The 24,108-nt window shown below is 45.6% G+C and overlaps 5 protein-coding genes across 7 annotated transcripts in view; 3 read left to right on the top strand and 2 right to left on the bottom strand.

Annotated features, from left to right (window-relative positions):
• Positions 1-24,108, bottom strand: part of LOC126556046 (digestive cysteine proteinase 1) — a 283,799-nt gene that overhangs the window by 114,155 nt on the left and 145,536 nt on the right. The window lies entirely within an intron of this gene.
• On the top strand, positions 1,286-2,204 carry LOC126567423 (kallikrein-6-like). The gene is made up of 3 exons (XM_050223647.1): positions 1,286-1,531; positions 1,595-1,932; positions 2,012-2,204. Exons 1-3 carry the CDS (start codon positions 1,286-1,288, stop codon positions 2,202-2,204), a joined length of 777 nt encoding a protein of 258 aa, XP_050079604.1.
• Positions 4,973-7,207, top strand: LOC126555969 (hexamerin-1.1-like). Its single transcript, XM_050211120.1, has 3 exons — positions 4,973-5,084; positions 5,149-5,276; positions 5,349-7,207. Exons 1-3 carry the CDS (start codon positions 4,973-4,975, stop codon positions 7,203-7,205), a joined length of 2,097 nt encoding a protein of 698 aa, XP_050067077.1. The 3' UTR covers positions 7,206-7,207.
• LOC126555977 (hexamerin-1.1-like) lies at positions 9,937-18,763 on the top strand. Of its 2 annotated transcripts, XM_050211130.1 has the most exons (4): positions 9,937-10,096; positions 10,167-10,294; positions 10,365-12,014; positions 18,490-18,763. In XM_050211130.1, the coding sequence occupies exons 1-4, from the start codon at positions 10,000-10,002 to the stop codon at positions 18,682-18,684; spliced, it is 2,070 nt and encodes a 689-aa protein (XP_050067087.1). In that variant the 5' UTR covers positions 9,937-9,999; the 3' UTR covers positions 18,685-18,763. The 2 variants fall into 2 exon arrangements, with proteins under 2 accessions (XP_050067087.1, XP_050067086.1); XM_050211129.1 differs by lacking the exons at positions 9,937-10,096; positions 10,167-10,294; positions 10,365-12,014 and adding exons at positions 16,418-16,571; positions 16,642-16,769 and having other exon boundaries at positions 16,840-18,763.
• LOC126568789 (probable ATP-dependent RNA helicase DDX46) lies at positions 19,964-24,053 on the bottom strand. Its single transcript, XM_050225419.1, has 4 exons — positions 23,888-24,053; positions 23,459-23,806; positions 20,299-22,918; positions 19,964-20,214 (listed from the first exon to the last, which is right to left on the bottom strand). The coding sequence occupies exons 1-4, from the start codon at positions 23,908-23,910 to the stop codon at positions 19,972-19,974; spliced, it is 3,234 nt and encodes a 1,077-aa protein (XP_050081376.1). The 5' UTR covers positions 23,911-24,053; the 3' UTR covers positions 19,964-19,971.

A 24,108-nucleotide genomic window follows, 5' to 3' on the forward strand; every position in this document is an offset into this window, starting at 1 on the left:
TTCACCTCGTTAATCTCCTATCCGAGTTATACTCCGAACCCGATACTTTGTTAAGCTTCTGCTACATAAGAGAGCCCAAACCAATGATGTCCTTGTCATCAGCGTATGCCAGAATCAGGAAGAACTTAGAGAAGAAGAGGGGAATCGTGTCTACTATGGACTTCACAAACCCCTGCGATCGAGAAGACTCCAACAGGCAACGAAATGTACGTTATGTCGCACCTTGATACGTCCGGTAGTCCTCTACGGGACAGAGTCTTGGACTATGCTGACGGAGGACGCCAATGCACTCGCCATTTTCGAACGGCGGGTGCTAAGGACTATCTTTGGCAGTGTGTGCGAGCAGGGCTTGTGGCGAAGGACAATGAACCATGAGCTTGCTGAGCTTGTGGTTTGACTAACCTGACGGTATTCAAAGCCGGAAGGATACGTTGGCTGGGGTACGTGATGAGGATGCTGGACTTATGCCCCACCAATAAGATCCTCGTCAGCGACCCGTTCTGCACGAGGTGTACAGGAGCACAGCAAGCTCGTTGGCTGGATCAAGTGGAGTCAAAATTGTCGGAGATCGGATGCAGCCGTGGATGGAGGAGACCGAGTTTCCTGGAAACGGACTTTCAACCTGGCCATGTCTACGCAACGTGCTCAACCCTGGGCAGACCAAGAAGAAGAAGTTGGAGAAGATTATTATTAAATAAGTTATTCTTTTATTGCAAAAATACGGCCGGCTAGACGCCGTATTGTCTATTATTAAACTAGTTGATCGACAACAAAAATAGGACAATCTCGCATTGCCGCTTAGAATACCATAAGTTGAACAAAACGTAGTTTCTAGGGCAATGTGTAACACAGACATCTTGTTCATCGATCGGGACGAAGCCACGAGATTTGGAAGACTCTCCGGGATCCGGATATGAATGCTGTTGACAATGTGAACAGCTGTTTCGATGATTTTGTTGTTGTTATTGTTGCACAGATCTTTCTGTTGTATAACCATTCAGCTCATGACTTCTACATGACGGCCATTGAACCAATGATTCTGACAAATGACTTAGCAAGAGTTTAAATATCTGTAAATAGAAAGATTGCACAATTATCTTAATATTTTCCCAACCGCGCCAGTGCTCATTCACAAGAATGTCTGTTTGGAAGAATGTCTGTCCTGGTTGTTAACCACGTTGGTGCACCTGTATCAATAATGCGTTCGAATTTGCAAAACGGCATGTACGAATCTGTACTGTAAAGTTATTGTTTAGTCACAGACGGTTAACCGACTGGTAGGACAATGCAGACCAGCGGTAAAGTTTGCAGTTTCTTCGCGTACGCGCTATTGCTCTGTGCTCTTTCTGGTTCAAGTGCTGAGGAGCGATCCAGTCGTATTGTAGCGGGACGCAATGCAGACATTAGGGATCACCCACATATGCTGCTTTTGCGCAAAAATGGGTACGCTACTTGTGGTGCTGTGGTGATCGGTGCAAAGTACGCGATCACGGCCGCACACTGTGTGTATCCTGCGTCGAACACAAGCACGGTAATGAGCCTGTTCCAGATAGCAAGGTGAACTGTTTGGTTGATAATAATTGCTGTTGTTCAGATTTCTTTACATGGCGGTAGTACAACACAGCTCGGACCGAGTGTGGAATTCTCCGTTGCACGCGTTACGGTACATCCTAGGTACTACGACAGTGCCAACGATAATGATATAGCGATCTTAGAGATCAGGAACGAGTTTAGTGGCTATCCAAATGTGGCACCTATAACGCTTCAGAACACTGAACCGACGTCCTCTTCTGGAATTTGTTATGTTACTGGTTGGGGGATCACCAACACCAGAACGAACGCCGTATCGAATATACTACAAATTGGATCACTTCAGCTCATTCCACAAAGAACTTGTCGTTTACAATGGTATCCCAATCCCATAAGCGCAAAGTAAGCAATAGGTGTCAAGCTGCTAAAATGTAGATTAACTAAAACCCCGGAACCCGTTTCTCTACCTCTCTACTTACAGCATGATCTGCGCACGGGGTGATTCTGCTGATACGTGTGCGGGTGACAGTGGTGGTCCACTTGTTTGTGGTGATCGCTTATACGGTCTCGTGTCTTGGGGTAGTTTCCGCTGTGATAGAACTAAGCCTGCGGTTTTTACCAGCATATTTGCAAGCAGCATAAGATCATTTATCAAGGTACAGAGCGGTATTTAAGGCTTTTTTCTTTGTGTAAAATTCAAACGAATTTGTAAAAAAAACTTCTATAATTAGTACGAAACAAAAAAAGGTAAAAAATAAAAATACGATTGAAAGATAAATGAACTTGTAAGGTGTACAACAATTTCGCGAATGTTTAGTACCAGTTGGATACACATTAAACTGTGTTTTCTTTCTTTATTTGGCACGCATGTGGTAGAGCACGTCTTGTTGCCAGATTACCAAACCGATTCCAGGAAGCTTCATACATGGCTACAGTTCTTCAGCTCGTAAGGTTCGTCCAAGGTCTGTCACAAAGGCAGCTGAAACCAGAAATGGTTGTACCGGAGATGATGCCTCTCAGTGGCACTTTCAGTGGCCCTACTAACAAACTCTGATTTCGGGATAATGTACAGATAGGTGATTGCACTTTTCAAGTCACCCAAAACTCTCACCTAACTAGGTTTAAAAATCAGTACCGAAAATCAAATAAAAGTTGAGATATAAGGAAGGGTGCTGGCTGCTATTAGTCGATGCCTCTTAATCGTGTTCGAAAGAGAGAGAGAGAGAGTTGCTCAGAACCATGGAGACCGTTACATTTACGAGCTGTACGATGATCTTACCATCGTGTAGTGAATTAGGATGGCCAGGGTTGATCATGAGAATGGCGCCGGACGACTCAGTCGATAAAGTCCTCTTGGGCCGTCCATTCGGGCAGAAGAGGCATGGCTGGCCATAATTGGGATGAAGTGATGACTGTCAAGGTTCAACTTGAATCGGTAGATTCGACACGCTAACTCACCGAAGCCATGCCAACGGTCACCGGCTGATGTGTAAGTGCTACACAGAAAAGTCTGCGAACGTGCACGCGATCCGAACCCACCGAATCCTAACCGTACATGGCTTCCGTAGGGAAAGCTACTACTTATAAGGCTTACAAAAAATCACAACACTCAATGTTTGCACAATATCAATCAGTATCAAATCATGAAAAAGGCAATTCAGCCATTATAAATGCTGGTTTATTTGTTATAAAGCTCTGAAGTTGTACCTCGTAAATCTCTTCTTCTTCTTCTTCTTGGCTTAACGACTTATAAGGTCATGCCGGCCATCGAAAATGGCCTACTAGACTGCCGATACCACGTAGTTGGTTAGTCAGTCCTCATTACGGGGGGACGGTCCGGGTGGGATTTGAACACCGGTCCTGCCGTTTGAAGACCGGCGCCGCTGTCGCCTATACCACCGAGCCGGCCCTATCTCGTAAATGTAATTGTATGTTAATTTAAAAAAAAAGTAAACAATGTTTGTCTAAATGTTATAACAATGTAAGTAAACAATGTTAAATTTGTAGTAGGCAGCATTTGGTAGGATCATCTTGAAATCTAGCAACACGAACTGCATTCAATATGTAAAATAAGTAATAAATCAACAGAATGTGAGCCAAACGACATTTCTATAGAAAATTGCGCCAAAGCCCCTAAACACACTTTCATCTTCTCTGTCGAAGCAATAGTCATCATACTGGCCGCCGACGAACTAATACAAACCGACCATCTTCACCGACAGTGCCAGTGTTCTGGCCGTCGTGGAACACGGCACTTTCAAAGACCCTCACGTTCAGCTCCTAGACTTCATGCCCGCATCCCCGACAATTGTTTTGTGCTGCTTTCTGGAATCAACGGAAATGAGAAAACCGGTCGTCTGGCCAATAGCGGTCGGCTTCGTTCAACAGAAGTACACAACACCCTTCCCCGCCGAGATGCCATCCACTTTACCAACACCATAACTTCCCAACGCTGGAACACCACCTGGCACAACCTAGACCTCAGCAACAAACTGCGCCCCATCAAGCACAACACCGCTTCATGGGAAGATATCAAATCCAGCCACTACCAACGAGTCCCATCCCGCTTTCGAATCATTTCCCGACACGACCCTGGCTTACCCATACCTACATCCTCAATAAATACAGTCCTAAACTCTGCAGCTTCTGTGGCGTTGACATCACCTACATCCTTACCGATTGCTGGAACTACACCGATTACGCGACAATCCCATCACCCGACAAATGCATCAGAACCGCCTTATTAGATTTTTACGCATTAGCAATTTATACAGAAACAACTATGCATTAGTTTTAACTTTTCGCTAGCCATAATTGCAATAGTTTGAAATAATATATTGGTATAAACCATATTTTGTACACGGTAGAGACGCGAACGTAGTCTCAGAGGCTCAAAGCCTCTAAAAATAATCGAAAAAAAACCTAATGACATAAAAATTATGTCAAAAAAGGAAAGTTTTCTTTTAGATAGTTGTTGATGCACCACTCAAGAGATGATTGAGGAAAATGTACATTCTGTAGGGAACGTTCTATAAATCCCTTAGCCCGGCCTGTATTGTAATAAAATAATAATTAATGTAATATAAACATAAATATCACACAGATTCAATGCTGATATCAGTTTAAAAATGGACGCGAAACTTCCGATTCACTGCCCTACGCTAACACACCAGAATGAACGTGTCAATGCAGCTTCTAGTCTATCAGCTTTATGCAATACCCGACCACTGCTCAGCTTATCACAATTACTGCATCCTTGCACACTGTTGCAAAGTTCGTGCAGCTCATTCGGTAATGCTATTTGATTAACGAAATGTAACCGAAATGTCGTCATCGTTGCTCGCATCGTTATCAGCGGTTGAACGGGAGAATCTATAAAAGCAGGTGGTCGGTAGCGTTACGAGCACAGTTTAAACTTTGCGATCCTACCCAAACGAGAACGATGCAGCGCACGAATTGCATGCTGCTAATCCTCGGTACGGTGCTATCGATCTGCCATAGCACCTACGTACCAATATCGCAGGCAACAGTGAACGGAGCTGCCATCAAATATGGTACGTAAGGAGTCGACCAAAAAGGGGTTTCCGAATTCAGTTTTCCATTCACGACCAATTACAGCTGACAAAGAGTTTCTTGTGAAGCAAAAGTTCTTCTTTGAGATTCTGCGCCATCTGCATCAACCGATCGCTTTCGAGGAGTATCTCCCGTACACCGGACGTTGGATTACGGATCCGAACAAATATGCGGTATGTTAAGGGCTGCCATCGGATGTAACCTGGAGTGTGAGTTTGAGCATTAGTGTTGTGACTCTTTTCCAGAACTATACCGAAGTGAACGAGTTCATACAGTCGTACGAGCAGGGTCTGCTTAGAAAGGGACAAATCTTCACCATCTACAACTACTGGTACGCCAAACAAACACTGCAGCTGTACCGACTCTTCGAGAATGCGATCGATTGGGATACGTACTACAAGAACGTCATCTGGGCGCGTCAGAACATCAACGAAGGAATGTTTCTCAGTGCGCTGACACTCTCCGTACTGCACCGGCCAGATCTGCAGGGTATCGTTCTACCGGCCATTTACGAGATCTATCCACACTACTTCTTCGACGGGGATGTATTCCACGACGCGGCCAATCGACGCGCCATGGATCCGAACTACGGGTTCCACACGAACAAACGGTACAATTTAGCCCTATCAAATTACACCTCGTCGTTTGCAACGCAGTTTTACGGCGAAGGATCCCTGTCGTACTTTACCGAAGATGTGGGCTTGAACTCGTACTACTACTACTTCATGATGGATTATGCACCATTCCTTGGTGGGGATAAGCTTGGCCTAAAGAACGATCGTAGAGGCGAGCTGTACCTGTTTATGCATCAGCAGCTTCTCGCTCGTTACTATCTCGAGCGTAGCTCGAACGGGTTGGGCCCGATACAGGAACTTACCTGGGAATCACCGATTGCGACCGGATATTACTCAATGCTACGCTACTGGAACGGTGTTCCGTTTAGATCGCGCGAAAGTAACTTCCTTTGGCGGCCGTACGATCCCATTAAGCTCGGCGGATTGAAAGCCTACGAGGAGCGTGTTCGGCAGGCGATCGATCTGGGTTACGTGGTGACGCGTGATGGTCAGCGGATCAGCTTGCGCCAACCGGAAGCCATTGATATTATGGGAAATCTTGTGAGTGGCACTGTTGATAGCGTCAATGTGGACTACTACAAGATGATCGAGACGACCGCGCGAATGGTACTGGCCCAGGGAGACTATTACGGGTCGGCCAGTGAAGTATGGCCGGGTGTGCTGATGCACTACGAAACATCGATGCGTGATCCCGTGTTTTATCAGTTTTATCAACGGTTGTTGAGTTTCTACTGGGACTTTAAGAGCTATCTTCCGCCGTACACCGTGGATCAGCTGAAGTTTGAAGGTGTCGAAATCAAGGGAGTTTCGGTGGAGAAACTGATCACGTACATGGAACCGTTCGATGTGGACATTAGCAATGGGCTCGGATTCAACTATGGCTCGGAGCAATCGACGTGGAATTTCAGTGTGTATGCACGAAAACAGCGCCTGAACCATAAACCGTTCAGCTATGTACTGAACGTTAGCTCCCAATTCGCCGGTAAGGGAGTGGTTCGGATGTACATGGGTCCCAAGATGTACCATCTTAGTCAGCTACAGTATCTGAAGAAATTTTTCGTCGAAATGGATCAATACACAGTTGAGCTGGCGATGGGCGACAATCAGATCAAGCGAAATTCGCGCGAGTTCTACTACGACATTCGCGACCGGACGACGTACTCCGAGCTGTACAAGCGTATCATGAAGGCGTACAACGGTGAGGAGCAATTCGTGCTCGACATGTCCGAGGTACATTGCGGTTGGCCCGATCGTCTACTGCTGCCCAAGGGTCATCCGAACGGTTTCCCGCTGAGTTTCTTCTTCATCGTGACGCCCTTCTATCCGCCCAAGATGGCGCAGTTTTCCAACTTTGACGCAACGTACACGTGTGGTACGGGATCGGGATCGAAGTACATTGACGCACTACCGTTCGGGTTTCCCTTCGATCGGGAGATTAACTTTAGCAATTTCGCTACGAAAAATATGCTTTTTAGCGATGTGTTGGTGTACCATGTCGATGGGAACCAAACGAATGAATCACACTGATGCCATGATGTCTTGCAATCCTTAACAGAACTAAACGAATGCCTGTTTAAAAATAAAACAAAAAGTAAAAGAGTTGCGTAAAACTTAGGTTCTAGTAAGTAATAGTAAGAATAATAAATCAGACATTTTACTATTTATTTATAATTTTACACACACTTTAAGATGTTTTTGGCACATGCACAATTTATCTCATTTCCCAGTCTGTTATTGTCTGTCGAATGTATTATTTTATTTTCATCGTAGGGTTCGAATTTTAACCAATTACGTGTCGCAATGGATATCAGATTATGCCCAGTTTTCTGTACATTTATTCAATTTTTAATTTATGAGCATAACTATATGACAAGGAATTAAAGGCATTCATCTAAATAATTCAAAAATATATTTAGTTTAATAAAGGACGTTTTAACCAACGGTTTAAAATTTATTTAACGGTTGTCGACAGCTGCAACGCTCTTCAAACGGGAGGACCGAGGTTCAAACCCCATCCTGACAGTCCTCCCGTAGCGAGGACTGACTTTCCAACTACGTGGTATCGGGAAGTTTAGTAAGCCATTCGATGGCCGTCGTGACCTTAGAGGTCGTTAAGCCAAGAAGAAAAAGAAGAATCATCTTGATGAAGAAAAAGAAGAAAAATACTTAATCCGAGAAAAATATTTTCTTTAGTTGTTCAAACAGGTGTGTTATATGGAGGCATATTGTATGTTGCAACACAAATGTGTTAAATGGTTTGTAAAATTACACAAAAATATTTAAAACGTGTGTTTTATTCATTACTACTTACTATAACAAAAATTTTAGCCAACTCTTGTAGTTTTGTTTTCATTACAAAGAACAGTTGTCTGTATCAGTTCTGTTAAGGCAATAATTAATTTTATTATGTTACGGCAAATCCGCAGAAATAAATGATTTCCTTGATTATAATGGAATACAGTTTGATTAATTTTATTTTGGCTGTTCGGATAGATAAATGCACTTTAAAGTATCCAGAGGCAGTTTTTTCTATAATGGGACTCGACGGCCGCGTGGGGTACCAACATCTATAGAGAACCCGAGCTGAAGCCTAACACGAATTGATATATACAAGCGGATTTCATTGCCCCCGGATCACAGCATGTAGAATTAAGATGCCCTTCTTTTAAGGGCCCTAACACTATTGCCGCTTAACGCCTAAGAAGGGCTAAATCCGCCCCCGTCGCTAGGCTAAATCCGTCAGAAGGGCTAAGCATCAACATGTTAAATATGTACAATAAAATCATTTCTTGCTAATTAAGAAAATGGTAACAATCCCTAACACTCCCGGAAAGTGTTGAATAAATTTTCCGGTAATTTTTATAAATTCCCATTTATTTTTGTTCCCTTCCGGAGGTGTTTTAACGTCTTCTTCTCCTTCTTGGCTTAACGACCTCTCAGGTCATGCCGGCCATCGAAATGGCTTACTAGACTGCCGATACCACGTAGTTGGATAGTCAGTCCTCGCTACGGGAGGACACTCCGGATGGAATTTGAACCCCGGTCCTGCCATTTGAAGACCGGCGCCGCTGTCGCCTATCTACCGGGCAAAAATATCTTAGGTTTAATCAGTTGTGCATACCGCATAGAATCTGCTGACCATGGGGAGGTTCCTTGTAAGGGTGGTAATATTTCGATTTTTTTTTTTCGTTTATTTATAGAGGCTTTGAGTCTTAGAGACTACATTCGCCTCTCTCTGTAATATTTCGATGATTCAATGTATTTTATCCTTCCCAAGCGTGATTTGTCGAGTGACCATCTACACCTAGCGTGAGTAACGGTCACTCATCTGATGAACACTGCTACCTCGTCGGGATGTTTTGCTACACCACCAGTAAGCTCGGGGCCCCTCCAGAGATGTCATCCTCCACCGGGCTGATGATTCCTCTTCTTGGCTTTCCGACCCACAAGTCACGCGGCCACCTAATGGCTTACTAGACTTGCTGATACCACGTAGTTGGATAGTCAATCCTCATTATAGAGGAACGTTCTGGATCGGATTTGAACCCCTGTTCTACCTTATGCAGACCGGTGCTGATATTCCCTCTACCACAGAGCTAAGCCAATGAGTCGAACATGTTTTTTTTTAATATTGAAACGATCACTAAAACGACCATTTTATATCAATAAAAACAAACATAGTTGTAGACTTGTTAACACAGTGGTAGCGGCACGAATGGTTAAAAACGTGAGACTGGCCTCAAACTTCTTTTGGGTCGTCTCATCGTAAGTGGGATCGACAATCCAGCAACGGGTAAATTACATCAAGCTAGCCAGAAATGGTAGCCAAACACCTTCTGAAGTTGTAATGTCAGAGCTAACGAAAATTGAGTTCAAATCAATCAATAACTTTACTAATCTACTCATAACAAGATTTTCTTGGTGTCCTTGAATAACTTTTCAAGGTTACAAATAAGTCTATGAACCGAAATGAACTCTCACGTCCAGGTGAAGTAAACACCGGGCACGAATCCAAAAGATGATTAATACATTTGCAATCATCTTTACATTTTTTTCTTCCAGCAGTTATTGATATGAGGTATTACAGCTTTGCATTCCAGAAAAAAACCATGCAAGCTCAACTATTATCAAAGAGCATAGAAACAATCGTATGAGAACGAATGTGAGAAGAACTCACAAAACATTCCTATCAACGTTGCAGAATACAACCAAAGGCAAGGTGACGAGGTTCTGATAAGGTATCTGCTGCATTTGGGTATAAAACGGGAGTCCTCCAGCTCATCCTCACTCACAGTGTGGTGTCCACAAAGGAGAGCAGAAGATGAGACTGACTGTCGTAGCCATTGCACTTGGCCTGGTCGCCTTGGCCAGCGGTGCTTACTATCCCGCTTCGCAACCCGTGACCGGTGTGAAATATGGTAAGTAGAGTCTGTGCCTCACCTGTGTTACGACTGTTCACGGGTTCATGTGCCGTTTTCGTTACCACAGCCGACAAGGACTTCCTGTTCAAGCAGAAGTTCTTCTTCGAGGTGCTGAGGAACATTCATCTTCCGCTGCAGTTCGAGGAGTACTTCCCGTACACCAAGTCCTACGTCACCGATGAGAGCAAATATGTGGTAAGTAGATGGTTGGCGTCCAATAAAATAGTTTTTAGGTTTCATCACTTAATGGTGTTTGTTTCTACAGAACTACCAAGAAGTGGTTGAGTTCTTCAACTACTACAAGGCTGGCTACCTGGGCAAGGGAGAGCTCTTCACCATCTACAGCCAGGAGTACATGAAGCAGACCTACTTGCTGTTCACCTTCTTCTACAACTCTGTGGACTTCGACACCTTCTACAAGAACGTTGTCTGGGCTCGCGAGAATGTGAACGAGGGCATGTTCATCCACGCTGTGACCATGGCCGTCTTCCACCACCCGCAGCTGCAGGGCTTCGTCCTGCCGGCCATCTACGAAATCTACCCGTACTACTTCTTCAACACGGACGTCATTCACAGTGTCACGTTCCGCAAGCTGTACGACCAGAAGTTCGGCTTCGTCAGCAACGGCAAGTACAACGTGGTCTACTCCAACTACACCGCCACCTACCCCGTTGAGTACTACGGCGAGGACAAGCTGTCGTACTTCACTGAGGATATCGGCCTGAACGCGTACTACTACTACTTCATGATCGACTACCCGTACTTCATCGGCACTGACAAGTTCAACCTGTACAAGGACCGTCGCGGAGAGCTGTACGCGTACATGTACCAGCAGCTGATTGCCCGTTACTATCTGGAACGTCAGGTCAACTTCCTGGGACCGATTGAGGAGTTCGACTACGAGTTCCCGATCAAGACTGGCTACTGGGCCAAGCTTAGCTACTACAACGGCATTCCGTTCTTCGTGCGCAACGACTACTACTCGGTGTCGAAGGACTTCTACTACCAGGTGAACCTGCTAAAGGATTACGAACTCCGCATTCGTCAGGTGATCGACAAGGGCTACTACTACCTGGAGGATGGATCCAAGATCGATCTGCGTAAGCCGGAGTCGGTTGAATACGTCGGTAACATGATCTTCGCCAACCCCGACAGCGTGGACAAGGACTACTTCGGATATCTGGAAATCGTTGCCCGCCAGCTGTACAGCGGTGGAGCGAAGTTCGCCAAGTACTTCCCGAGCGCCCTCATGCACTTCGAAACCTCGATGCGCGATCCCTTCTTCTACCAGTTGTACAACCGCTTCCTGACCTTCTACTACCAGTTCAAGAGCTACCTGCAGCCGTACACCTACGAGGAGCTGTACTTCAAGGGCGTGGAGATCAAGAGCGTTGTGTTCGACAAGCTCCAGACCTACTTCGAGTACTACGATTCGGATGTCAGCAACGTCGTTCCGTTGAAGTCTTCCAGTGAGAAGTTCTTCGACTTCTCGGTGTTCGCCCGTCAGAAGCGCATCAACCACAAGCCATTCTCCTACACCCTGGATGTGTTCTCCGAGTTCGCCGGCAAGGGAGTAGTCCGCGTGTACTTGGGCCCCAAGTTCTACGACTTCAAGGAACTGCAGTACCTGAAGAAATACTTCGTCGAGGTTGACCAGTACCTGTACGACTTTGTCGCTGGCAAGAACACGATCGTCCGCAACTCGCGCGACTTCTACTACAGCGTGCGCGATCGCACGACCTACACCGAGCTGTACAAGAAGATCCTGACCGCCTACAACGGTGGTGAGAAATTCGTCCTGGACAACTCCGAGGCTCACTGCGGCTTCCCCGACCGTCTGCTGTTGCCGAAGGGTCTCCCGAGTGGCTACGAGATGACGTTCTACTTCATCGTGACCCCGTACTACGCCCCGAAGGTGCAGCAGTTCTCGACCTACGACTACACGTACTCGTGTGGTGTTGGCTCTGGCTCGAAGTACATCGACGAGCTGCCGTTCGGATATCCGTTCGACCGTGACATCGACTTCAGCTACTTCTACACCAAGAACATGTACTTCAAGGATGTTACCATTTACCATTCCGATGAAGTCAAGCCATACGTCCCATACTAAATATTTGATACGATATTTCTGAAAATCTAACATGATACTTGAATAAACATTTGTTTGCTTTAAAATTATTTCAATTCGTTCTTCTGATTTCAATTGAATGATATTAGGAATCTTCATGGGAACTTGTCAGGAGTTGTTGGCGATCAAGTCACGCTCCCACTGTCACCTACATGATAATTGATAGTAAAGAAGTTGATGCAATGATGTATCAACTTCTTTTGCAACACATCAGGCACGAGGTACAACACGACAGGCATCAGACATACCAGGCCAGACGTTTTGTTGGGTCACTGATTGTCCCAACAGGCTTTTCTCCGATTTTCTTCTTTAGAAATTCTTCTAATGAGCGGAAACACACAACTTATTCGCTTCTCCTTCTTGTTGATTTGACAGCTGTTGACAGCTGGACAGTTGATTTTTACTACAGAGGAACGATCCGGATGGGATTTGTACTGCCGTGGCGCCGCTGTCCGCTCTATCACCGGATCTCATCTTGTTCTTATCAGTGACAGGATAAACAGTGAACTGGCTCATACTCCAAGACGCCAGGCATACCAAATGACTCCGTTAACCGAGTGATCTTTTCGTCTAAATATCTCATCGTTCAAAAAACTATTTCGAACAAGAACTACAAGAAACTCTAACAGAAACTAAGAGTTAAGTGATGTCTAGCGGCTCAACGTCGTTTTAAGCTTCTTCTTCTTTTTGACATAACGACCTTGTAGGTCACTTGGTTTCTAAACTTGCCGATGCCACGTAGTTGGATAGTCAGTTCTAACTACGGGTGGATGCCTTTAGGATGGGATTTTACCCGGCACTGTGGTGACCCCGCGAGAAGGAAGGCAACGCGTCCTGGGCGTTGGATACTTCCAATAAGGTATTTGAGACTGGTTCACGCCCGATCAATGGAATGGAATGTATGGAATAGCTCTTTATCTGGCCTGGTGACTGCTCAAGTCGCGAGAATCGTTTACATCTGCTGCTTCGCCTCCACGTATGGGCATGGTGAAGCTAATTACCTTTCTGGAAGCTCCGACCTCGTCCAGTTCCCGGGTCCAGTTCCCTGTTACTCCCACCAGGAATTGAGCTAAATTACCAACACACAACGTAATCACAGCGGCCAGGAGCTCCAGGAGGAGGATAGCGGTTCGTCAGGATAGCGGTAGATGGAAAGCTAGCAGCTTTAATCCGGACAGATTCGTTTAAGCGTTAGTGGCTGTAAGATTCGTGGCGTTTGCTCTATCTACAAAAACCCTCGTTTCCTAACTAGCCAGGCTCGCTCGACCGAACACGTTTTGTTTCCGCTATACCATACACGATCGCGAATGTACTGAACACTGATGGACTGAAGCTACTGATGCAAGAATGCCGGTAAGCTGTTCAAAGCCTACGGCAATTGACCGACGTAACAGAGCGTGCACCCACCATAATCGAATACGATCCGAAAAAGGCTATTCAAAGTAGCAAACGGGACTGGATGAATGAACTTGTCGATTTGATGCGGGAAAAAGTCTTTCACGATGACATTGTATCGTAATGACACAGTTGTTAGGTAGCTGGCCCTCGCGGGAAAGAGAACCAACGATCCTGGTGAAAATTATCGATGAATTCTTTCCAGTTAGAGCTCCTGTTCGAGTGACTTCTTGAACCCGACATAGTATTGGATCCATATCCCGTTCATCCGAAGGTCTTACGACGGATTTACCAGTCATGTTTTGATCGAGCCCAATTTCGGAAGGATTGGAAACGTCAATACTTGTTTCCGAAATAATGAAAACTTCCAGGGGTTGCATCATAGGTGCGACCCATTGAAAAAATAGTTGGATCTTGAACATCTATAGAACAATGATACTCCCCAGCTGTCCCAGGTGCAGTATGGATTTCGGAAGTGGCGTTCTACAGTACGTGAGCAAAGTTGTTGAGGCCGGCAAGAACGCGATGACGATCGGGTGCACAAACCACCGTGACCCCCCTATTACTTGTCTCTCTGGACATAAGAAAATGCCTTCAATTCTGCAAGTTGGTAAGCGAAGTCCTTTGTGCTCCAGGAAATGATTGTGTTCATCAGCAATGGATCCTTCGCAGCTGGTTCGAAGACAGGCGAATTAATTATTACACCGATTTAGACCCAGCCAGGCGCCGTTTGTCGGCAGGTGCTCCGTATGGGTCATTCTGGGCCCTATACTTTGCAACATACATACAGGTAGCTCGGCTTATGTGCAACCGCCAAGGATCAAAATGCGGCAAGTGAAAGCTGGTGGTCGCGATCGTTGAATCTGGACACCGGCCTTCTTTGAGACAAGGAAAGAGACAGGTATGTCGGCGTGCTACACGATGGGTCGAGCCGATTCAAGCGATAGAGTTACCGTGTGATTCTCAATATCTGTTCTTCGCACAATTTGGCGCAAATATGGTAATGTCAACTTCCGTATGTCGCAATTTATGCAAGGACACGTATTTCTTCATGAGTTTTAGCATATAATGAGGTTCAAAACCTCCCCGAACTGCACTCGTTGCCCAAGTGTTCCCGAATCTGTGGCTCATGCCCTCTTCGAATGCTCCCGATTCACTCATGTCAGGATGAAGCTGCTGAGTAAGAGTACGGCGGATGTAGTGACACCGTACAACCTCCAGTAATTTATCCTTCGCAATCTTGTTGCTCTTGATTTCGTGTTATTTGACATGTGAAATGAACGAAAACAGAAAATGGAAAGGATTATAAAGTTGACTGAATTAAGTGTTTTTGTTTCATTAGTTTTTATTAGTTTTTAAATGCTATCATTTAAGTTACATAGACAGTGCGGTCCGGTGTACGAGGCGGTATCGGCGCTGAACTTCACACGGCCGAACTGAGGTTCAAGTCTTGTCCAGATAGTTTCCCCGCAGTGATGACTTTATCCAACTACTGGGTATCAATAAGTTTAGCAAGCCACTTGTTGGCCGGCATCAATATTGCAGTGATTAGCACTAAAAACGTTTAAAATTTTGAGGATAAGATTCTACAAAGAACACAGCGTTTCAAAAAAATTAAAATAACCTTCATCGTGATTCTCACAAAAAGTACTCTTCATTGATCTCTATGGGTAGATTAATTGAAGCATAATCAAGTACAAATTCACAATGATTATGTCATTCCAAATACGTCGCTAAAGCCAGCCAATTCCAATTGCCCAGAGCAATGTACCTTAATCATGTAATCAGAAAACACTTATTTTTGGCTCTGCACATCATAATTGTGCATGCTGGTAGTGTTCAGGTTAATGAACCTGAGATGGTCTTTTAATCTGCACATCCGTGTATTGATCGCAGGCTATTCGCTCATTCGCGTGCATAGGCGTGCTTATCTCTAGTCAAGTCCGTACCAAACTCCGGCTTATCTCCACCGCCATAATAATGCAACGTAAGAGCTACCTTGCCAAAATAATGCATTATATACTGATTACATGCATATGCCAAAAGAAGAAATTTTATGCTTCATGTTGTGGTAAGGAGTTTTAATTAATAAAATGACATATTTTTGGCACACACCAAGATAGCCAAAGGATAGGCTCTTGTTACTGAAAAGGTAGTAAAAAATTTGATATGATCTATGCTTGAGGAGGATTTTGAGAATTAGGTTGAACACCATCGCTCAAAAGTAGTATCGCTTGATGTAGTGTATCCAGATTCTACAGGAATTATTTCTTAGTTCATTTATCTTCTATCAATTTTAGCACATTGATGATGATTGATAGTACTTATAAACAAGAATGAATTCTTTTCTTGTAAGAACGGACATGATGCACGAGTTTCTTCGTCGTTAGCAACAACATTAATAAATCCTCAAGCAAATATGTGGCTGATGGATGCTAAACAATCTTAGTGCCTATACTCTCCTTCAATAATTTTTCAAGGTTACAAACAAAAAAATACTACGAACCAAAGGGAACAGGTGAAGTAAACATTGGGCACGAATCCGAAAGATGATTAATACATTTGCAATCATCTTCACATTTTTTTCTTCCAGCAGTTATTGATATGAGGTATTACAGCTTTGCATTCCAGAAAAAAACCATGCAAGCTCAACTATTATCAAAGAGCATAGAAACAATCGTATGAGAACGAATGTGAGAAGAACTCACAAAACATTCCTATCAACGTTGCAGAATACAACCAAAGGCAAGGTGACGAGGTTCTGATAAGGTATCTGCTGCATTTGGGTATAAAACGGGAATCCTCCAGCTCATCCTCACTCACAGTGTGGTGTCCACAAAGGAGAGCAGAAGATGAGACTGACTGTCGTAGCCATTGCACTTGGCCTGGTCGCCTTGGCCAGCGGTGCTTACTATCCCGCTTCGCAACCCGTGACCGGTGTGAAATATGGTAAGTAGAGTCTGTGCCTCACCTGTGTTACGACTGTTCACGGGTTCATGTGCCGTTTTCGTTACCACAGCCGACAAGGACTTCCTGTTCAAGCAGAAGTTCTTCTTCGAGGTGCTGAGGAACATTCATCTTCCGCTGCAGTTCGAGGAGTACTTCCCGTACACCAAGTCCTACGTCACCGATGAGAGGAAATATGTGGTAAGTAGATGGTTGGCGTCCAATAAAATAGTTTTTAGGTTTCATCACTTAATGGTGTTTGTTTCTACAGAACTACCAAGAAGTGGTTGAGTTCTTCAACTACTACAAGGCTGGCTACCTGGGCAAGGGAGAGCTTTTCACCATCTACAACCAGGAGTACATGAAGCAGACTTACTACCTGTTCAACTTCTTCTACAACTCTGTGGACTTCGACACCTTCTACAAGAACGTTGTCTGGGCTCGCGAGAATGTGAACGAGGGCATGTTCATCCACGCTGTGACCATGGCCGTCTTCCACCACCCGCAGCTGCAGGGCTTCGTCCTTCCGGCCATCTACGAAATCTACCCGTACTACTTCTTCAACACGGACGTCATTCACAGTGTCACGTTCCGCAAGCTGTACGACCAGAAGTTCGGCTTCGTCAGCAACGGCAAGTACAACGTGGTCTACTCCAACTACACCGCCACCTACCCCGTTGAGTACTACGGCGAGGACAAGCTGTCGTACTTCACTGAGGATATAGGCCTGAACGCGTACTACTACTACTTCATGATCGACTACCCGTACTTCATCGGCACTGACAAGTTCAACCTGTACAAGGACCGTCGCGGAGAGCTGTACGCGTACATGTACCAGCAGCTGATTGCCCGTTACTATCTGGAACGTCAGGTCAACTTCCTGGGACCGATTGAGGAGTTCGACTACGAGTTCCCGATCAAGACTGGCTACTGGGCCAAGCTTAGCTACTACAACGGCATTCCGTTCTTCGTGCGCAACGACTACTACTCGGTGTCTAAGGACTTCTACTACCAGGTGAACCTGCTAAAGGATTACGAACTCCGCATTCGTCAGGTGATCGACAAGGGCTACTACTACCTGGAGGATGGATCCAAGATCGATCTACGTAAGCCAGAGTCGGTTGAATACGTCGGAAACATGATCTTCGCCAACCCCGACAGCGTGGACAAGGACTACTTCGGATATCTGGAAATCGTTGCCCGCCAGCTGTACAGCGGTGGAGCGAAGTTCGCCAAGTACTTCCCGAGCGCCCTCATGCACTTCGAAACCTCGATGCGCGATCCCTTCTTCTACCAGTTGTACAACCGCTTCCTGACCTTCTACTACCAGTTCAAGAGCTACCTGCAGCCGTACACCTACGAGGAGCTGTACTTCAAGGGCGTGGAGATCAAGAGCGTTGTGTTCGACAAGCTCCAGACCTACTTCGAGTACTACGATTCGGATGTCAGCAACGTCGTTCCGTTGAAGTCTTCCAGTGAGAAGTTCTTCGACTTCTCGGTGTTCGCCCGTCAGAAGCGCATCAACCACAAGCCATTCTCCTACACCCTGGATGTGTTCTCCGAGTTTGCCGGCAAGGGAGTAGTCCGCGTGTACTTGGGTCCCAAGTTCTACGACTTCAAGGAACTGCAGTACCTGAAGAAATACTTCGTCGAGGTTGACCAGTACCTGTACGACTTTGTCGCTGGCAAGAACACGATCGTCCGCAACTCGCGCGACTTCTACTACAGCGTCCGCGATCGCACGACCTACACCGAGCTGTACAAGAAGATCCTGACCGCCTACAACGGTGGTGAGAAATTCGTCCTGGACAACTCCGAGGCACACTGCGGTTTCCCCGACCGTCTGCTGTTGCCGAAGGGTCTCCCAAGCGGCTACGAGATGACGTTCTACTTCATCGTGACCCCGTACTACGCCCCGAAGGTGCAGCAGTTCTCGACCTACGACTACACGTACTCGTGCGGTGTTGGCTCTGGCTCGAAGTACATCGACGAGCTGCCGTTCGGATATCCGTTCGACCGTGACATCGACTTCAGCTACTTCTACACCAAGAACATGTACTTCAAGGATGTTCTGATCTACCACACCGACGATTTCAAGGCGAATTTCTCTTACTAAAATTGTATCATTCATGGGATTATGAAAAATTGATTTGCTCACAGTTATACTTATGTAATAAAATGAAAGGAAAAATGTACATTTTTCGAGTTGGCTGTTGTATTATATTACAAGAAAAATGTATTTTTGGCAAACCATAAGGACCAAAAAGATGACGGTTGCAAGACTGGGCGAAGAACATTTATCATGGATAATTACAGTTACAATAAGTTTGCACAATAAGAAGTTGTATAAAAATCCATATACATGCATGTAGCTAAAATTTAAACCTACCTTATCTTCATCTTCTTCTGCAGCACTTGCCGTTCCATGAAGTATGACTGAATTGAGCAACACTTCTGCAATACCACAAAGACCAAGAAATCGAGTAATCCACCGCTACAAAATCAAAGAAAAATTAGTTGTTTTGATTAGAGAACTTCATCGTACCACTACTTATTGTGACCGCTATTTAATTAAATATTGATTTTATTACGTTATATTAATGTATTTAATTACGAAACATGCTACTGAAAGGCAAGTAGAGAAAAGAAACAATTGTCAATTTTCAAACATACCTGTAGTGAATGTTGATCGCTGTTTTAACTTATTCCGAATATCAAACTTTTGTTCCGAGCAGCAATTATTTCTAGTTCCCATTATTTGTTTCTTAAATAATTTAATTGTACTTCTCAATAAATCAGAATACATATGGTGAGGTCCAACAAGTCAAGCTAAAGAAGTTAAGGTTCAGTTTAAATCTCTTCTCACTATCAGCTCATTCAGAGCGATTAAAACGACTCTCACAGAAATTTTAAAAATTCTCTGCGATTCAAATCACAGAAGAGTTGTAAAAACTCTCTGACGACTATCAACTTTTTCGACTCCCAAAAGAATCAAAAACATTACATATTTTGCGATTCTAATTGCAAAAAGTTCAAAAACTCTTTGTGAAGAGTTCATTTAATTCATTCATTAGAAAGATATAAACCACTAACTCTTACTCAGTATGCGCAATACTAGTGTCGACACCGTACCAGTCTGTCAGGATGGTCCTGGGTGTAAATCATCTATGCTTTTCAATATTTTTAGCTAGCTAGCTAGTTCATCATGTCGAAATCTGTTCGTTCGAAATTTTCTGTGATAAATCACCTTCGTTCTTGTAACTTATGCGTTTCATCGCTCTACTTTGGATTAAGAATAATTATTTTATTATGCAATAAGCAAAAGTTTGCATAACTTAAACTAACTGCACGGTTCATGTCGCTAGCCAGTTGTTGGCTGCGTTGGCGACTGTTTAGCATCCATTTACACCACCTTGTAACGGGCTTTGTTAATGACATGATGAGACGACGCCTGAAGTTTCAGCAACTCTTCCTTGATAAGGCGCGTTATTTCTCGCTTTGCCTTCGTCACCGCAAGCTCATTGCAGCTTTCGATAGCTAGGTACAGCTTACGCTCACCGTCGGGAGGATTTTTACCGGGTGGCACGTACGTACCACGCACGGTAAGGCCTGCCTCAGAGTATTCGGAAATTTGCGCTAAAGCTTCCTGTAATGATAGAGCAATTTGTTGAATGTGAGGTGATTAGTATTAATTTCTTGTAGATTACGCCTCACTAATGACGATACGTACCTTCGATGTTACCTTCCAGCGAGCCTGCTGCGGGAAATCGTTAATTTCCAGCTCTTCCTCATACTTGCGGAACACCTGCTCGTTCGTCTCCACCACCGGTTCTTCCTCGTCTTTCGGTTGATAGTTAAGCTTGTTGTTCAGCTTCGCAGCCAGCTGTTCCGCGACCGTTTTGGCAGCGATTAATTGTTGCGTATTGGCACCCTTCAGAATTGCTTCGGCTGCCTGCTGTGTCGCACCCTTTGAATCTGTGCCGAGTGTTTTCTGCAGGTTTATCTTCGATGCCAATCGCTTAGCCAGTTCGAGCTTGTCAGAGTGGGTAACGTTCGGCGCCGGTGGAGCAGGTACCGGTGGTGGATTATTCTGTTGCTCACGGTTGTTTGTCGCTGGTGCTTCCACCTCCTTCACAATGCGCTTGGTGGCGAACATGTTTTCGATTTGCTGATCAATATCCTGTTCAAGATCTTCCTCGTCGTCAGAATCTTGTAATCCAAGGGCGGCTTTTTGCATTTTCTTACGCTCGTTGACGGCGGCCGCTTCCTGAGCATCGAACTTGAAGCCCTTGCCGCTAAATCCTCCGCCAGTGTGTACCTTCTTGCCTTCTGCTTCCTGTGCTGCTTTGTACGTGTCCCAAAGGTTTCGCAAATCGTCAGGCACAGTGCCGCCGGACAGTTCGAGCGCTCGAATGATATCACCCGCGTAGCGTCCCTGTTCCGGCGTAAGGAATGTCCATGCAAATCCTTTTGCCCCAGCGCGCCCTGTCCGTCCGCAACGATGCACGTAATCTTCGTAGTGATTTGGGCAGTCATAGTTCACTACTAGAATCAATTGCTTCACGTCCAAACCCCGAGCTGCAACTGAGGTAGCGATCAACAGTTTTACACGCCCCTGCTTAAAATCCACCATGGTCGAGTCTCGATCAAACTGATCGATACCACCGTGCAGACTCATGCACGGATAGGATGCTTTCATCAAATCCTTCAACAGACTGTCGGCATTCTCCTGCTTATCGACGAACACGATAATACTCCCCTGCTCCTGATAGAGACCGAGCAGTTCGAGTAGTTTGAAGAATTTTGCCTCATCATCCAACACAACTACGTGCTGTTCGACGTCCTTACAAACGACCGAACGTCCGCCGACCTGCACCTCGATCGGTTTCTTCAGGATCCTTCGTGCCAGTGCTTCCATCTGGCGCGGGAATGTTGCACTAAACATAACAGTTTGCCGATCGGGACGCACGTTGTCGATGATGCGCATCACCTGAGGTTCAAAGCCCATGTCGAACATACGGTCGGCTTCATCAAGCACGACGTACGTCACACGCCTTAGGTTTGTCACACGGCCCGAATTAGCCGCCAGCATATCGATCATACGCCCCGGTGTACAGACAATAATTTCTGCTCCCCGCTTTAGCTCCGCAATCTGTTCCGATATGCCCGTCCCACCGTAAACGCATGCCGTCCGCAGGTTTAGAGATTTCGAAAATTTCTTAATATCCTTCCCGATCTGCATGCAAAGCTCTCGCGTCGGTGTCATGATGATCGAAATCGGTCCATCACCGTCGTCCAGCGGAGGCTGATCGAGAATGTGCCGGAACATGGGTAAAATAAAGGCAAGCGTTTTTCCACTGCCAGTTTTGGCTATGCCTATCAAATCCCTTCCCGACATGATGGCCGGTATGGCCTGACACTGGATAGGAGTTGGTTTTTCGAAGCCAAGCTTACGCAACACCTCAAACTCCTTCTTGGACACACCACAGTGGGCCCAGGTTTTGATCGGTTTCGGGCATCCTTTGCCCTTGACTGCAATACCTTCCAGCTCCTTCTTGTACGCATCAATCTCCGTCTGGGTCATGCGAGCAATTTCTGGCACCTCCACGTAGAACGACTTTCTAAAGGGCATGTAGTTAATGCCGGAATGGTCAATTTTAGCCAATTCTTTTTTCTGCTTGTTGGCAAGATTCGCCGCTGTATCCTTAATGTCTTCCTGCTCTTCTTCCGACGAATACTCCAGCCCATCCTGGTTCTGCTCGATCAGTTCACCTTTCTTCGTTTCCGACTTTTGCTTTGCCACTCCGGTAATTATCGTAACGCCACTGTTGGACGCTTTGCCATCCGTTTTCGGGAGCGGATTGGCGAGCTTGTTAACTTTGCGTACCTCTTCGTTCACTTCCTTCATAAACGCATCCAGCGGGTCAATTTCTTCCTCCTCCTCGACAGCCTCTTCCGCCTTATCCTTTGCGTCCTCCGTTTCGTCATCTTCCTCATCGTCCTCGAGGCTCCACTTTTTCGCACCAGCCGACGAAATTGGAACGATCGTTGGGAGTGGTTTTTTGATTTCCTGTTCCTTCTTATTACGCTCCGCACGCCATCGTTCGATGCGCTCGCGACGTTTCGTCATTTCCTGCTCCAGACGACGCTGTTCCTCCTCCTTGTCGATTGGAGCCACCGGGACCTCGTACACTTCTTCTTTGGGCCTTTCTCGGAAGATGGACTTCTTCTCTTCAGCTAACTTTTCCACAACCACCACCGTTGGAGGTAGAAGTGGTGGTGGTGCCATCATGCCCGGTGGCATCTGATCGAACTTGGATTGCTTTCCACTGCTGCTTACACTTTGCGCACTGTTGGTGTTGTAAAGAGCAAAATTTTCATATCAAAGACGGAAAAGTAGTGTGTCGTGGAGCCTAACAGAGATGGGGAAAACTAGCAAAAAGGCGGAACTGGCTCCGTACGATTGGAATCGTCAGAAGATGTTCGAATCATCTGGAAGCGTTGGAGTCTGACATCGGATTTGAATTAGGAAAAAAATACCAGAAACAAAGATATTTGAACGCGCGGTCAAATATCATAGAAAAGTGTTAACAATTGCTGGGATACACTGTATCAAAAGTCCACGCAGAGCGAATCACAGTAAAAACGAAGACAAAAATCATCATATCTGAAAAAAAGCGTCTAGCCGACTGCGCTTATGGACGGTTTCGAATGGTTGCAACAATTCCGACGATTAAGGACGGTTCTAACGGTTCTGATGGTTACGATGGTTCGGACGGATCTAACGATTTCGATGGTTCCGGCTTCTCTGAAACGCGCCCATTGTTCCAAATAGGCGCTTTTCAGAGAAGCCATCACTAGCGCCTAATATGAACCTTCCGTGTACTTACTATTTGGTTGCCTGCTCTCGTAGCTTTTCCCGCTCCTTTTCGCGTTCCCGTTTGCGCGCGGCTTCTTTTTCGCGTTCCTTTTCTAGCTCCCGGTCACGTTCCTTCTCCCGCTCCCAGAGTTCTCGCTCACGTTCCCGATGCTCCTCGCGGTGGCGTTCACGGCGGGCGGCACTGCTACTGCTGCTACCACTGCCACCGAAAACAGATGCCGAAAAACTGGCCGCATTCGTACCACCATTGTTGACGGACGAACGGGAACTACTGGCCTTGCTGCGATCGTGACTGCGTGACCGTTTCTTTTTGCGGTCCGGAGAAGCCGACTTACTTCTCGAACGACGCCTATCCTTCCTGCAAATGTTTCGAGAGGTAAATTTGGTACCTGTCCGGCGCTTCCTGCCGGCGTTCGTTTCGGACGATGTGCCTACTTACCCATTTTCACCTGTACGAGTCATCCGGAGAAGGTTACCGATGCACGACCGCCGATGTAGTGGTAGTAGTAGTAGTAGTTGATAAGTGGAGGAGCTAAACAAACAATAGAAAATAGTGTTTTTCACCTGAGAAAATGTGATTCCGCCTAGTTTGCAAATGTTGTTTTGTTTGGTACTGTGAAAAAACTGTGTTATAAACGTCAAAACTGACGCTTTCGTTAA

Source organism: Anopheles maculipalpis, chromosome 2RL (genome assembly GCF_943734695.1).
Source record: "Anopheles maculipalpis chromosome 2RL, idAnoMacuDA_375_x, whole genome shotgun sequence".
In the NCBI taxonomy this organism is placed as follows: domain Eukaryota; kingdom Metazoa; phylum Arthropoda; class Insecta; order Diptera; family Culicidae; genus Anopheles; species Anopheles maculipalpis.

Coding starts and splice junctions, on each gene's coding strand:
- LOC126567423 (XM_050223647.1), top strand. CDS start 1,286: ATGCAGACCAGCGGTAAAGTTTGCAGTTTCTTCGCGTACGCGCTATTG. Junction 1,532..1,594: donor CTGCGTCGAACACAAGCACG/GTAATGAGCCTG, acceptor GCTGTTGTTCAG/ATTTCTTTACATGGCGGTAG. Junction 1,933..2,011: donor CCCAATCCCATAAGCGCAAA/GTAAGCAATAGG, acceptor CTCTACTTACAG/CATGATCTGCGCACGGGGTG.
- LOC126555969 (XM_050211120.1), top strand. CDS start 4,973: ATGCAGCGCACGAATTGCATGCTGCTAATCCTCGGTACGGTGCTATCG. Junction 5,085..5,148: donor CGGAGCTGCCATCAAATATG/GTACGTAAGGAG, acceptor GACCAATTACAG/CTGACAAAGAGTTTCTTGTG. Junction 5,277..5,348: donor CGGATCCGAACAAATATGCG/GTATGTTAAGGG, acceptor ACTCTTTTCCAG/AACTATACCGAAGTGAACGA.
- LOC126555977 (XM_050211130.1), top strand. CDS start 10,000: ATGAGACTGACTGTCGTAGCCATTGCACTTGGCCTGGTCGCCTTGGCC. Junction 10,295..10,364: donor CCGATGAGAGCAAATATGTG/GTAAGTAGATGG, acceptor TTGTTTCTACAG/AACTACCAAGAAGTGGTTGA. Junction 12,015..18,489: donor CCCCGTACTACGCCCCGAAG/GTGCAGCAGTTC, acceptor TACGCCCCGAAG/GTGCAGCAGTTCTCGACCTA.
- LOC126568789 (XM_050225419.1), bottom strand. CDS start 23,910: ATGACTCGTACAGGTGAAAATGG. Junction 23,807..23,887: donor ACTCGTACAGGTGAAAATGG/GTAAGTAGGCAC, acceptor AAACATTTGCAG/GAAGGATAGGCGTCGTTCGA. Junction 22,919..23,458: donor CGAGAGCAGGCAACCAAATA/GTAAGTACACGG, acceptor CAACACCAACAG/TGCGCAAAGTGTAAGCAGCA.